Raw genomic sequence first — 15,682 nt, forward strand, 5'->3', positions numbered from 1 at the left:
CATGTTCAATTGTTATTTGCTTAAAATAACCCCGACCCCAAAAGGTAAGGTAAAAATTGCGTGAAAATGACAAAAGGAATTGAACAGAGCACTTGAAGATTGTGGGCTACATTCATAGTTAAACATTCTCTTGCTAGAATAAGACAGGTAATACTTATACACTAGACCAAAACATTCTGGAATCAAACTGCTCCCTGGGGGGAATCCATTGTTATCTCCCTAAGGAAGTAGTAACTTTATTGGATCTTTTGACTTTTGTTTGGTAGAAACAGATCAACTTCTCTATTCTTGAAATAGAAGGTCTGGATATAAGCCACGTCAGTTGACAGTAACTTTGAGAGACTAGAACTCTCAGATTTAAATCTAGGTAGGACCTTTGTTTGAGGTAGAAACAGATAATGACCTTGAAGGGACAGAAGTAAGTTCCAACTCTGACCTTTCATCAGGGTGGAATGGCAACAACTTTGAGCAAGTTGAAACTCTGACCTTCAGACGAGGTGGAAATAGGCTCACATTTTTGGGCCTCTGTAGGTTTTAATGAATCTTGTCTTTAAAAAGCCAAAATGAGGTGCTGGAAAGATGACTTGGTGGTTAAGAGCACTGGCTGCTCTTCCAGAGGACCTGGTTGAGTTGTCAGCAACCACATGGTGGCTCCTAACCATCCCTAATGAGATCTGGTGTCCGTGTCCAACCTGTAGGCATACATGGAGATAGAACAGTGCATACATAATTTAAGAAAAAAGTCAAAATGAAGGTAGGAACCTGTGAGTGGTAGATGGCTTATCTAGCTTGCAAAAGGTGCCTGATTCACTGCTGTGTTCCAACTTTCTGCAAGGACCAATTTTCTTCTCAGAAGTGTATTAATATTTAATATTTCTTTCTTCCCCCAAGACCTCGATCGGTCCAAGGTTGTTATCATTTTGCATGTATCTTCAGTCATTTTTACGTGCTTTCAAAGTTTGCTGTCATCTAATAAATACATTAATGCCCCTCGTAACACTAGTGTGTGTTGTTGTTCTCAGTCTTGGTAAAAATAATTACACTCAGATATCCTTTCCTCCTTTTTGGTGCTGGGTATTAAACATGGCCTTCAAAAATGCACAGCGAGTCCTGAACTACTAACCACACCTACCCTCTTAATTGAGCATAACATCCTTCCTTTATTAATTTTTTATGCGTGATCATTCATGTTAAACATTTATTCATTCATTCATTTATTCATCCATTTATTCATTTATTTACTTATTTATTTATTTTGAGCCAGGCTTTCTCTGTGTATCTCTGGCTATCCTGGAACTAGCTCTTGTAGACCAGGCTGACCTCAAACTCAGAGATCCTCCTGCTTCTTCCTCTCCGATTGCTGGGATTAAAGGCGTGCACTATCAATGCCTGGCTACTTAAATTTTTATTTTAAAGTATCAGGAAGTATAAATAACTGTTTGACAGATCCAACAAGCATCTATTCTGTAGCCAAGATACAAATTTGTTTATCGTAAGTCCTTTTTTTATACCAATGATCAGTAAACTGTTCAGCTAGGAAACATCTTTTTTTTTTTTTTTTTTTTTTTTTGGTTTTTCGAGACAGGGTTTCTCTGTGGCTTTTGGTGCCTGTCCTGGAACTAGCTCTTGTAGACCAGGCTGGCCTCGAACTCACAGAGATCCGCCTGCCTCTGCCTCCCGAGTGCTAGGATTAAAGGCGTGCGCCACCACCGCCCAGCTCTAGGAAACATCTTAAGACAGATTGGCATGGTAGCTCACACCTTTAGTCCATATTCCCTCCAAACAGCAATAAAAGGACAAAAAGGAAAAAAAAATTCATCATTTATTAATTATTACAATAATATGTTCAGTTTAAACTGTAAAATGAATAAAAACTAACTGTAGCAAAGATTAAAAACCTAATTTATATATATTTTATAGTAAGGAATTGTAAAATCTGCCTATCCCCACTATTCCTTACCCCTCTTTACATGTTTTAAAACTTGTTTGTTTGTTTTGGTCAGGGTCTTAACTACACAACCTTGGTTGTCCTCAAACTCACTATGTAGACCAGGCTGGTTTGAATTCATGTAGTGCTCTCTGCCTCTGTGCAGATATTGAAGGGATGGGTATGCCAGCATTCCTGTCTTCTGTAAAGTAGTTTACAAAGTTGGGTGTACATTCCTTTAATCCAGGTACTTGGAAAGCAGGGCAGGTGGATTTGAGGTGGGTTTTCTATTTATTTGTGGCAGCCTGGTCTGCATAACCAAAGGTTACTTAAAATGGACATGTCTCAAAAAATAACAGTTAAAGTTTCATTATAGATCTGTTCTGCTCATCCTGCATCTTCTTGAATGTTCTTAGATGCCCTGGTGTTTCCCTCCATTCTACCTTCCTCTCTTTCCTTTTCAGTGTTTTTGAGGGGATGGGGAAGAGGGACTTGAGACATGGTTTCTCTATGTAGTTCAGGCTGTCCTGGGACTCGTGCTAGAGACCACCAGGCTTGCCTTAAACTCAGAGATGGATCCTCTGCCTCCAAGTGCTGGGATTTAAGACATGTGCCACCACTGCCCTTTTTTCCTTATCAGTTTTGAACATCCATTTTGTTTATTAGACAAGGTCTCATGTAGCCCAGGCTGTCCTCTGAACTGTTCTGTAGCCAAAGCTTTCCTTGAATTCCTAGTTTCCAGCCTTTTGTTTCGTAAGTGCTATTAGTACAGGTGTGTACCTCTGCGTCTGACTGTTCCATTTCTAACCTTATATTTTACTTAGCTCTCTCCACGAGTAGAATGGATGTGCTATAGACTGGTAATGCTCAGTAAATTATTTCTTGTTGGCTTTCCTCCAACAAATAAGTATTTATGCATACGTGCATGAGTGTGCATTTACTTTTTAGTAAATGGACTCATACAGATACATTTCTAATATTGTGTTCCCTCTCGGTGATTGGTAGATGTTAAGTGTTACTGCTTTTAAGTCATCGTGGTTGAGTAGTCTACAGAGGACTAATACTTACAGTCCTAGCATGTGGGAGTCTTAAGACAAGAGGATTTAAGGTGAAACTAAATTGCTTGTTTTTGTAGGACATTAGCAATTGGGTTTTGTACTTGACACTGTATATATAATTTATTGAATTGGATCCCAGCACCCGCATTCTTCTTTCTCTATAAATTTCCCGAATTTTTTAAACTGTGTATTGGTGTGTGTATGTACAGCCTCTTCCATAAACTTTTATTTGTAAACAAGTCAGTGTCATAATCTCAACACATGTACCACGTGATTATTCCTTTTTGTTCACTCCCTTTTCAATTGCACCTTCAGCTCTTTGGCCGCCATCCTGCCTATCAATATTTACTTTATACTATCATTTCGCTATTTTTTACTCCACTCTATTCACATCATGCATCCCAACAAATAAATATATCTGGAAAAAGAAAATTCCACCTTGACAGGTTTCACTTTAAATGCTTTAAATTATTATTATTGCTGAAACATTCCGTCCTTGGTAATCACCCAGCTTTTTTTGTTTCTGTGAGTTCCACACCTTTACCTTTTATAGTCAGCTATTGTAATTTTAGATTGAAAGCCATCTTCCCACATGGTGAGGGGAAAGAACCAAATAACCGCTTGTCCTCTGGCCTTCATCAAGCATGCTAACACAAACACAGATTAACTGTCTAAGGAATCAAAATCCTCACCTGCCCCCATGCAGGTAAGTTTTTTGTTGAAGGATTCAACCAGCTATAGATCAGAAATACCCAGAGGATGGGTTGGAGTTTTGTTAAAGCACTGGTGCTCTTATAGAGACCTGGATTCATTTCCCAGCCTGTGCATGGGAGCTCACGGCTATCTAGTTCAGGGGATATGGTGTTTTTTTTTTTTTTTTTTTTTTTTTTTCTGGCCTTCTCAGACACCAAGCATTCTTGTAGTGCACAGACATTTACAGGGATAAAAGAGAACAATACAAAATAAACTTCCAGAAGAAATTTCTGTATTGAGCATGGAGATTTTCATTATATTTTACGTAACACCATGCTTATACCCATTCAGTTACGTACATAAGCGGTAGTTTAAAATGTATGGCATTGCGCACCCGTGGATTTTGTTTTTGGTGCTGGAACCAGTTTCCTGAGGATACTAAGAGATAACTATGTTTTTCATATTTATCACCTATTTATAGTCCTCAGTTCTTCACTAAGTATAAACTAGTGGGGACAGATTCTTATCCATGCCTAGCACGTATCAAATTAGCAGTAAATTTTTGTTGCAGATAGATGCTGTAATTCCTGCCCTGGAGAGGTAGAGGCTAGAGAATTGGGAATTTGGGGCCCTTTGGCAACATAGAGAGTTGGAAGCCACCCTCAGCTGTGAAATCCTATTTCAAGGAAACAAGCAAAAGAAATTCTAAGTAAAAGAGACTTCTAAATTTTTCTTTTACTTCTCTTCACTTTTTATGTTTGTGGAATGGCTTATGGGGGTGATGGTGGTGAGCGAAGCCTCTTGCCTCCACATCTGGAGTGCTAAGAGTACAGATAAGATTCATTGTAGCCTAGGGGAATATTCAATGCATTTTAAGAATTTGGGGGTGTGGGGTTGGCGGGTGGTTACCCACGCCTTTAATCCCAGCACTTGGGAGGCAGAGGCAGGAGGATTTCTGTACATTTGAGGCCAACATGCTCTACAGAGTTCCAAGACAGCCAGGACTATACAGAGAAACTCTTAATTTTTAAGCACTCTTCACTCTTAAGTTCAGTCCTTCTCTTCCTTTAACACTTACCTGCCTCGTGCCTGATGGAGGAGAGTATCTGTCTATGTGTTACTTTCATTGGTTAATAAAGAAACTGCCTTGGCCCTTTAATAGGACAGAAAATTAGGTAGGTGGAGTAGACAGAACAGAATTCTGGGAGAGCCAGGCAGTCACCATAGTCAGTCGCCATGCTTCTCCTCTCCAAGACAGATGCAGGTTATGATCTCTCCTGGTAAGCAACCACCTTGTGGTGCTACACAGATTACTAAATATGGGTTAAAGCAAGATGTGAGAATTAGCCAGTAAGAGGCTGAAACTAATGGGCCAGACAGTGTTTAAAAGAATACAGTTTCCGTGTAATTATTTCAGGTGTAAAGCTAGCTGGGTGGCGGGATGCAGCCCTGCTGCTCCATCTACACATGTCGGAACCAGACAGGAAACACAGTCCTCCTTCCTAGGACTTGAGATTGGAACAGTGTATTTTAGGACAACTAGTGACTGCTTTAGGCTCAGCTCATCCCTTCTTCTAGACTCACTGATTTGCTGCAGGTTCTCCACTCTTTTGTCATCTAGTAGTGGTCTTAGATTGCTTATTTTGAAGCTGCTGAACTCTGGAACCTCTCTCTGGTTTGAGCCTTAGGACTCTACTGAAGTCTTGCAACCACAGAGAGTAGCAGTTGGAGCTGTGTACTTGTAGGAGACCAAAAACTTTGAAAGGGTACTGTACCTTTTCTACCATGTATATGTTCTATACCTGCTTCTCTTTTCAAAACAAAGTTTATGTCAGGTGGTGGTGGCATAGGCCTGTAATCCCAGCACTCTGGAGGTGGAGAGAGGTGGAGACAGGTGAATCTCTGAGTTCCAGGGTAGCCAGAGCTGTTACACAGAAAAAACCTTTCACAAGAAAACAAAAAACACAAAACAACAACAAAACAAAGTTTGGGATTTCCCAAACAAAAGTAATGATAGTTCCTAACCCCAGACTGTAAAGCCTTGTGTTGAGCCAGGCATTCTAGGCAGCTAAGAGACAGATACATGAAAAGGTAGGACCGTTTCTGACAACAGTAAACTATTATGGGGCTCCCAGAAGCACAAGGCATTGGTACAGCAGAACTAAAGGGGGAAAGGGGTTACAGCACAACCAAATGAGGAGATAGAGAATTGCTGAGAATTCAAGATCAAAGTGGGGCTGCTTTGATTTTGTGTATGTTTGGAGGACTGACTTTGTCTGCATCAGTGGGCACAGAAGCAGCCCTAGAGGTTAGTTACATTATTCTTTTAGGGGTTTCTACCAAAGTGAAATATTTTTAGATACACTACAGAAGAGAATTTCAAGACCAACCAGTATGCAGTGTGTTTGGGTTAAGGTCAAACCACAGCCCCTGGCATTCATATATCTAAGGAGTCTGGAATGTTCAGGTAGAAGTTTCTTCCCAAGTCCCCTCCTCTGGGAGCTACCCTCAGTCCAGACTCCATGCCTGAGAAAGCCCTCCAAATGATGACCCCTCCACAGAGATGCTTAAGACCACTCCCACAGAGTATTTAAACTGCTACCCCACCACCACCACCACCAAACAAACAACATGGTTTTCTGGTCTTCCTCTTCCGTCTCCTCTCTTGGAAACTGGAAAGTCATCTGGGAGCATTTGTATCCATTAAACCTGGGCTTTTTCTAATTCGGTTTGATTTGGTCTGATTCAGATTATTACGTCTGTGGAGAGGCTTGTGGGGTGCAGAAACTTCACAGCGGAGTTAGTTGTGAAATACCAGGACATAACCAAGACTTCAGGTGTGGGCTTCTCAAGAATCACACTTGTTTCTGCACCTTGAAGATAACTATGTTCAAAGGTTTGTTAAGGAACCTAAATAAGATGATAAAGTGGGTCCTGAAGAGATTGAAGTCCTATCTTCTTTCTAGAAAAAGTTAATAGTCTTACTTGTAGATTTCTTGAAAAAATACTTAGGAGGAAAGAAGTTCTACTCAATGTCATATATTTCAAGCCTCGAAATTCATTGGTCTTAAAAAAAAAAAGCAAGAAGTGGTGGCACACTTTTTTAATTCCAGCACTCAGGAGGCAGAGGAAGGTGGATCTCTGAGTTCGAGGCCAGCCTGGTTTGTAGAGTAAGGTCCAGGACTGACTCCACAGCTACTGGGAAGCTACAAAAGCAACAACATAAGACTTAGCTGGCTGAGGCAGACGGACATGTGAGTTTGAGGCCAGCCTAGTCTACAGAGCTAGTTCCAGGACAGCTAGGATGTTACATAGAGAAACCTTGTCTTGAAAAAAGAAAAAGGAGGGGATGCAGTTCTGAATTATAATAGTTAGGGGTTTATAAAGGCAAAATCAACAAGGCGATGTACTTCCTGCCTTCATGCAATCAGGGACAAGAACACATACTGACATACATTCTGCCTGCCAATGTGTAGTCAGGCACACTTCCTGCCTATGTTCCATCTGGGGCAAGCAAGCTTGCTTACAGAAGTGAAAGCATGTGGTTTGTACAAGATCAGGCAATTACAAGAACAACCCTCAGCATTCCAGGAAGTTATCTGTCTTTGGGCAAGTGGGACTTAAAGGGTAGAGAGAGGCATTTTGTTTTATGATTCTCTTAAGCAGAGTAATTTTAAATTTTTAAATATAATGTTCACCATAACAATATTATGTCTTGCTGGCGCATGCCTTTATTCCCTGCACTTGGTAAGCAGAGACAGGTAGTTCAGTGAATTCAAGTCCAATCTGGTCTATAAAGTGAGTTCCAGGACATTCATGGCTGTTACGCAGAGACATTGTTTCAACCCTCCTCCTAGCCAAAGAAAAACCAACAATATTTTTCTATATAAGTAATATTCACAGAAAATGTTAGTCATGATGAAAGTCTCAATTCTCGGCTGAGAGGAAACTTTAACCCCTGTTAAAGTTTACCTTCTTTTTCAGGCTCACCTTCTTCCTGGTGCCTTATAATCCCTCTTGTCTATTTTGCCTCAGTCTCGGTAGGATACTGTGACTTTTTTTTTCTTTCTATTTACTAACTACCATTGTTTTCATAGGCTTTTATTTGAAGTACATATAAAATACAGATTCAGAATGCTTATGGGCCTGAAACAAGGTTTTGTGTGTTTGTGTGTGTGTGTGTGTGTGTGTGTGTGTGTGTGTGTGTGTGTGTGTGAGTGTGAGTGTACGCGCCCGCGCTAGGTGTTACTTTCTTGAGAGGCTGAAGGTATTAGATTGAACCACCAAATAAGGGTTCCTGGAACCCATTTCTGATCTTTGCCAGAGCAGTAAAAGCTTTTAACCACTGAACTCTCTCCAACCCTAACTTAAAAATTTTAAGTGACTGTAGAAATCATGTGCCTTTATTATTTACTCATTAAAATCAGATAAGCTTTTGTTTAGTTTTTATGCTAATGGGGACTAGTTCTGGGGTCTTGTGCATGTTAGGTGAGTACTCCATCACTGAACTATATCAGAGCTTGCAGTGTAGCCTATACCAGTCACTGTGTAACTTAGCAATCCTTGAGTTCAAGATCTTCTTTCTTGCCTCAGCATGATGTTGAGATTAGGAGTGTACATAATCACATATAGCTTAAAAATATGTCAGGTATGGTGGCACATATCTTCATTCTGAAACTCAGGAAGCAGAGGCAGGTGGATCTCTGAGCTTGAGGGCTTTATGATCTACATAGTGATTTAGAGCCAAGCCAAGGCTACTTAGTGAGACTCTGACTCCAAAAAAAAAAAAGTTTTACTGTCACATAGAAAATAGTCATTCTGCAGTTTAATACATGTACTTGAATTGTGGTGTCCCTAAAACCTATTAATTACCTGCTGCCTCTTCTACTTTCTTCCTTTCTCCAAAGCTTTCTATTTTTACATTTAAGAACAAAAACCTTGAAGTTTGATATCTTAAAAATGGCCTAGAGCTCACAGATACTGTCCTACTTGTGTCTACCACTGTGCACGCATTACTATATGTTAAGTATGGTTGACTCCAGTGACTTTGAATTTTAAGGTTTACTATTTGCCTTGTAATAAATCATGTTATATGCCTACTTTTAGTCAAAGTTAGCTCTAGTGTTGTGTTTCTCTTATTTTATTTACAGTTACGGGAAGAAAGCCGAAGGCTGGCCTTGGCTGCCAAAAGAGAAAAGCGAAAAGAGAAGAGAAGGAAGAAAAAGGAAGAACAAAGAAGAAAATTAGAAGAAATTGAAGCCAAAAATAAGGAGAACTTTGAACTCCAAGCAGCTCAAGAAAAAGAAAAGCTTAAAGTAGAAGGTATTTTTTTCCAGACAAGCATCCGGTTTGATACTGCAGTTGATGTCATATACTCAGCTGAACCTAGCAGATGTAATCCATCACTTAGTAGTCTAAGGTAAAAGGGTCACAAGATAAAGACATGTGGGCTACACAATGAGTTTGAGACTAGAACACACAACTTGGTGAGGTTGTCTCAAGAATTTTTTTTTGTTCGTTGTTTGTTTTGTTTTATTTTTTAAGATAGGATTTCTCTGTGAAACAGTTGCTTTGTAGACCAGGTTGGCTTCGGACACACAGCTCTACCCACCTCTGCCTCCCAATTGTTGGGATTAAAGGCCTTTGCCACCACTGCCCGATTCAATAATTTCTTTTTTAAAAGAATTCCAGGCAATTAACAGTTGCCTGCCATGTGCTGGGTCTTAAAAACAATTCTTTGTACTAAAAAAGTGATTATTAGCTTAAGGTAAGCATGGCAGTGTATCATGGTAATACCAACATTTGGGAAGTAGAAAGCAGGAAGGTCAGCAGTTCGGGGGTATCCTTGGCTACAGAGTCAGTTAATGGCTAACTTAAGAGGCATAAAATCCTATTTCAGAAAACAAAATACGATTATTCCTGCTCATTGTAATCATGATTATATTTACATTTTAGTTGGATGTAGTGGTACATATTTATGACCCTAGCATGCAGAGACTGAGGTAGGTCAATTACTGAAAAGTCAAGGCTAACCTTGAATATATAGTAAAGCCCTGTCTTGTTTTTATTTAAATTCCTGTCAGTCAGCTTAGAAATATTTACTATTTAGATTTTGGTTTTGGATTTGTATTTTGTATTTTTTGTAATTTTGAGATACTTTGGCTATATTTGGCTCATGCTAGCCTTATACTCTACATTTTTCTATCCCGACCTTTCAGGTAGCTTAGATTGTGGACATTTTCTTCCATTCTTGATTTGTAACACTTTTGGGTATGTGTGGTTAGTCTAGTCTTTCTCCTCTTTTTTTGAAATGTTTACATGTAAATGTATACATTATATGTAATAAAATGTAAATACTTGAGTGTTTTCCTATAAAATGTCTTCATTTTTTTATATATATACATATATATATAGCGACATTGTAGTTTTCTGTTGTATCGGTATCATCAGTGAATGACTAACTTAATATTACTGCTTTTACAGAAGAACCTGAAGTCTTGACAGAGCCTCCAAGTGCCACTACCACCACTACCATAGGAATATCTGCTACCTGGACTACTTTGGCAGGTTCCCATGGTAAAAGAAATAATACCATAACTACAACCAGTTCAAAAAGGAAAAACCGGAAAAATAAAATTACTCCAGAAAATGTTGAAATTATATTTGATGATCCACTACCAATTTCATACAGTCAGCCAGAGAAGGTGAATGGAGAGTCCAAGAGCAGCAGTACCAGCGAGAGTGGGGACAGTGACAACATGAGGATCTCCAGCTGCAGCGATGAGAGTAGTAACAGCAACAGCAGCAGGAAGAGTGACAGTCATCCTCCAGCTGTGGTCACGGCCACTGTGACCAGCAAGAAGCAGCCCTCTGTTCTTGTTTCCTTTCCAAAGGAGGAGAGAAAACCCGTTCCTGGCAAGGCGTCTATAAAGTTAGTTCCAAGTTCCTTTTAGCGGAGTCATGTTAAATTCCTTGTCACTAACTTTGTTTCTTTCTTTTTGAAACAAATTAATTACTAAATATTTTTGTATGCTAAAAAGACTAAGCTGTTGTTTAGATTTTATGCTGAGAAAATAAATTATTTTTACTATGTAATTTTTTGTGATTGTTGTTAAACTTAGCTTATGAAAAGCTTTGATAAGTGAAACTGGGCGTGGTGGGATATGCCTGTCATTTTAGCCTTTGGGAGGCTGAAACAAAAAAAATCACAGGTTCAAAACCAAGTTGTGCTAAATGTTGACTTGAGTATAGCCAGACCCTGTCTCAAAAATGAAAAAAGTATTGGTGTCTAGTTTCAGTGTTAAGATTCTATTCTGCTAAGTTTACCCCTGTGTGGTACATTCTTGAAACTGGCTCTTTGTTATTAAATGTTGACTAGCAGATACGTTAAGAGCAGATCCCGCATTCATTTTTTTTTTAATTGGTCTTAAACAATAAGCTATGTAACTTACTATCTTTGTCATTTAAGTTTTTCTGCGTCTGTTCATTATTAATGTGCTTTCCCTCCTTTGTTAAAGATTGTCAGAGACTGTCAATGAAGGGACCAGTAATTCTCTGTCAACTTGCACAAAGTCTGGTCCATCTCCTCTTTCTTCTCCAAATGGGAAGTTAACAGTAGCAAGTCCTAAGCGTGGGCAAAAGAGGGAAGAAGGATGGAAGGAAGTTGTAAGGAGGTGAGTGATTCTTGGCTTACAGTTATAGTCCTCCCACCATTCCTGAGGTTGTAGACAAACTCATGTTCCAAAACTAAATCTGGTCAAGAGACAGTCTTGCTGTATGTCACATGGTAAAACGCCAGTGTTTTAAAAAGGAGAAGTAGGTGCCGTTAATACCAGTGTAATTCCCTGTGTAGCTCTGGCTGTCATAGAACTTACTATGGGTGACCAGGCTTGCTCAAACTCAACAATTCCACCTGCCTCTGCCTCCCAGATGCTGGGAACCTCTCACTAATGTGAAGATTTAAAATTGAAATGTGTCAGAACTGGTGACATATGCCTGTAATCTTAGCTCTTGGGAAGTGTAAGCAGGAGAACCGGAGTTTAATGTTACCCTGAGTTTGAGGCCAGCCTGGGCTTTTTAAGATCCTCGTTTGTTCACAAGAAACAAACAAAATTAAAACTGCTTACTATTCTTCCAAAGTTCCTGAATTCAGTTCCCAGCACCCATACAGGACAGCTCACAGTTTCCTGGAACCCTATCTTGAGGGGATTGGACACCCTTTTCTGGCCTCCTCAGGCACCTGCACACACATGCAATACAATCCTATAGATACACCTAAATTGAACCAGCTTTTCCAGGTCGTCCTGTGACTTCCACATGTATTCCTGACACATGCATACCCCCTCCCGAATAAAATGTAAAAATCCTTGTAATTTTGCAAAGTGAGGCATGATATTTTTGCCTGTGATCCAAGTACATGAGAGTTGGTGGGAGGAAGATTGGTTGATTTGGAAGCCAATCTAGGTTATGGAATGAGACAGTCTGAACGGCCCAAACAGGTCTTGAAGTCAGTGTAGAGATGAGCGTGACCTTGAATAAGTACTGATCCTCTTGCCACCAACTCCCAGCATTTGGCAGGCTAACCTAGGTAATTTTTTTTTCTTTTAATTTCTAGTAGGCTCTTCTTTTTTTCTCTCGTGACTTCGTGAATTTTTATGTCTAGATAATCAATTATATGCTTCTAAGTAATTCAGGGAAACAACTTTCATATTTTTGAGATAATACATTAGATATAAATAAGTTAAGCAGGAAAAGTGCCTAAAAGAAGCCTTTCTTGAGACTTTAGACTAAATTAGATCCATTAAAGCTCCCTGTTAATTTGCACCACCAGGATTTGCAGTGACAGTGTGCCATCTACCTAGTATATGTTGAAGGACTATAATAGGATGATAGTCAAGAAAGCAAACCACAAGACGAAAAGTTAAGCTGAGACAGCATTTCCCTGAGTAGATCAGGCTACCCTGTAGCTCAGAGAGATACATACACCTACTTCTGCCTCCAGAATGCTGTCACTAATAGGGCCTTTTGTTTGTTTTTCAGGATTAAGAATAAATAAAAAGCTGGGTGTGGTGATTCACCCTTTATTTCAGCACTTTTGAGGCAGGCCAAGATTGCCTTTTTAAGCTATCCCACAGCTACATAATGAGATCCTATATTTACTGAATTTTTAAAAAACAAAAGGATGAATATAAGAAGCTTATTTTGCAATAGTCTGTTTTACATTTATAGTAAAATACCTTAATTTTTAATTTCTTATTTTCATTATAACCACTGATAGTAATTTGTCTTTATTAATTTATCTTTGCAATTTTTAAACAGGTCAAAGAAAGTATCTGTTCCATCAACTGTGATATCTAGAGTGATTGGAAGAGGTGGCTGTAATATCAATGCTATTCGGGAATTTACTGGTGCACACATAGATATTGATAAGCAGAAGGACAAGACTGGAGATCGGATAATAACTATAAGGCAAAGCTTTATTTCTACATTTTCTTTCTGTTTTATTGTATTATAACTCAGTGGAATGGAACCATTTTAGTAGCATTTTGTGTTTGATTTGTGTGTGTCTGTCTGTCTATTTTCATGTTGTTAAGAGATACCATGATCTTCACAACTTCTTGTGAAAGAAAACATATAATTAGGGTGGTTCAGAGGTTCAGTCCATTATCATTATGGTGAGAAGTACCTGAGAGTCTGACTTCTGCTGTGGGCAATAGGAAATCAACTGAGACTGGATGGTATCTGAACATGGGAAACCTCAAAGCCCTTCCCCACACTGACACACTACTTTAACAAGTTCATATCCACTCCAACAAAGCCATACCTCCTAATAGTGCCATTCCCTATGAGATTATGGGTGCCAGTTACACTCAGAGTTGGGGGGGGCGGTTGAGAGTGCCAGTGCAAGTATATCAGAACGCATGTGCATGGCAGACATCAACCTTGGGTACTGATTTCTAATGTACTTTACCATGTTTTGTTGGTTTTAACTTCTTTCTAAGTTGTGTTTGTATGTCCTTGGAGGTCAAAGACTTCAGATCTTCTGGAACTGGAGTAATAAGCTACCGGACATGTGTTTGGGAAACTGAATTTGAGTCCTCTGCAAGAGCAGTATATGCTCTTAACCATAAGACCATCTCTCCCCAGGACCCCGCCCCCCTTCCATTCTCTGTTTTGGGTGGGGGGAGCCTCAGAATGGCCTTGAACTTGCTATGTAGGTCTACATAGCAGGCTCTTGAGCCCAAATGATCTACATATCTCCACCTTCCCACTATTCAGATCACAAGAATGCAGACACCATGCCCACCTTTTTATTCTAATGTGTTTTAAGGTCATACAGTTTCTATACATGCAAGACAAGTACTTTACCAATGGAAAGGTCTCCATGGGGCTGGGCGAGGTGAGGGGATGGGACAGGGTCTGAATACCTGGAGTTTTTATGTGTACTCACACTGCAGAGACCAGAGAAGAATTTCTCCTCTCATGGTCTGTCACTGTGTCTTATCCCTTGAGATAGTACCCCTCAGTGAACCTGAAGCTTGGAAGCTTGATGCTTAGGCTATTCTGACTGGATAGAGAGTTGCCAGGATCCTTCCATAAATAATTTTGAGGTTATAGGTATGCTGGCTATACCTAGCTTTTATGTGTCAGAGATTAAAACTCATGTTCTAATCCTTTGTTCATCGAGCACCCTTACTCATTGAAACATCTCCCCTGCCTTTATGTTTTTAACGATAATAACTGTATGAGAATTGTACCACATATCTTTAATCTCAGCAGAAGCAGGCAGATCTCTTTAGTTTTGAGGCTAGCCTGGTCTTCATAGTGAGTTCCAGGACAGCCAGGGTTATGTAGTGAGACATTGTTTCAAAAAAGGAGGGGGGAGTTGGAAATAGAAATATAATTATTCCTTGTCCGTTTTCTAATTCATTCTTGTGACATGTTTTAGGTGTTATTAGGGAGTTTTGAAATAATCTTAAAAATTTGTTCTGAACCTGGATTAGTAAACGTCTAACACTTTTTGTTCTTGTTTTTCGAGACAGGGTTTCTCTGTACAGAGAAACTGTTCCTGGCTGTCATGGAACTTGTTCTGTAGACTAGGCTGAACTCAACATATATCCAAGTGCTTATATTAAAGCCATGAGCTACCACACCCAACTAATGTCTAGCACAATTTAAGCAGGGAGTTATTTTCTTTCACTTGTACATTTGAAATTTTGTTCTTCTGAGATGGTAGTCTTAGAATTTGAACTTTTTAATATAGTTTAAATCTAACATAAATATTTAACTTGAACAACTCATCAAATGTGTCTGCTATAATATTCTTAGAATAAAGATGAGAGCTTAAGACATAGGCTGTAAGAAGCTATGCCTATAGCCATTTTAAATGTGTTTTGAAAAGAAGGTACTTTGGCAAGAAAGATGGCTTGGAGGCTAAGAGCACTGACTGTTCTCCCAAATATTCCAAAGGTCCTGAATTCAATTCCCAGCACCCACATGGTAGCTCACAACCATCTGTAATGAGATCTAGTGCCTTCTTCTGACCTGCAGGCATTCATGCGGGAAGAACACTGGATACATAATTAATTAATTAATCGTTTAATTAATTAATCGTAAAAAGGAGAAGCAGATACTTTTTTGCATTATGTACTAGAAGCACTTAATCCATTTCCTATTCATCTTCTTTTCTAGCTTTTCCCTCTGCTAAAGTGGCTAGGTTGTCACAACCTGCCACATCCAGAGAAAAGACAAACAGGTGCTATTTCTGGATCATTTGTTCCTGAGGTTTCCATACATGACCCCATCAAATGTTTTCCTGAAGACCCAGCATGAGTTTGCTGTCATTGTCATTGTTGACATTACTGGGATTCCTAGCTCATTTTGAGAGATCTTCCCTAAGGGATTATAATACTATTAATAAAGAAGATATTTGGAAATACGTAGTAAGCTGTTGTCTCGGATGCCAGGATTAAAAAGAGATCTTCTTTTCTCTGCTAGTTGTAGA

At 39.3% G+C, this 15,682-nt stretch overlaps 1 protein-coding gene across 6 annotated transcripts in view; it reads left to right on the plus strand.

Moving 5' to 3' along the window:
* Nucleotides 1–15,682, plus strand: part of Ankrd17 (ankyrin repeat domain 17) — a 142,512-nt gene that overhangs the window by 109,770 nt on the left and 17,060 nt on the right. For all 6 annotated transcript variants that reach the window (XM_038319072.1, XM_038319080.1, XM_038319102.1 and 3 more), the window contains 4 exons: nucleotides 8,829–9,000; nucleotides 10,162–10,609; nucleotides 11,196–11,351; nucleotides 12,997–13,146. In XM_038319072.1, the coding sequence (XP_038175000.1) occupies nucleotides 8,829–9,000; nucleotides 10,162–10,609; nucleotides 11,196–11,351; nucleotides 12,997–13,146 (926 nt within the window). The remainder of the gene's footprint in view (nucleotides 1–8,828; nucleotides 9,001–10,161; nucleotides 10,610–11,195; nucleotides 11,352–12,996; nucleotides 13,147–15,682) is intronic.

Source organism: Arvicola amphibius, chromosome 1 (genome assembly GCF_903992535.2).
Source record: "Arvicola amphibius chromosome 1, mArvAmp1.2, whole genome shotgun sequence".
NCBI classification, from domain to species: domain Eukaryota; kingdom Metazoa; phylum Chordata; class Mammalia; order Rodentia; family Cricetidae; genus Arvicola; species Arvicola amphibius.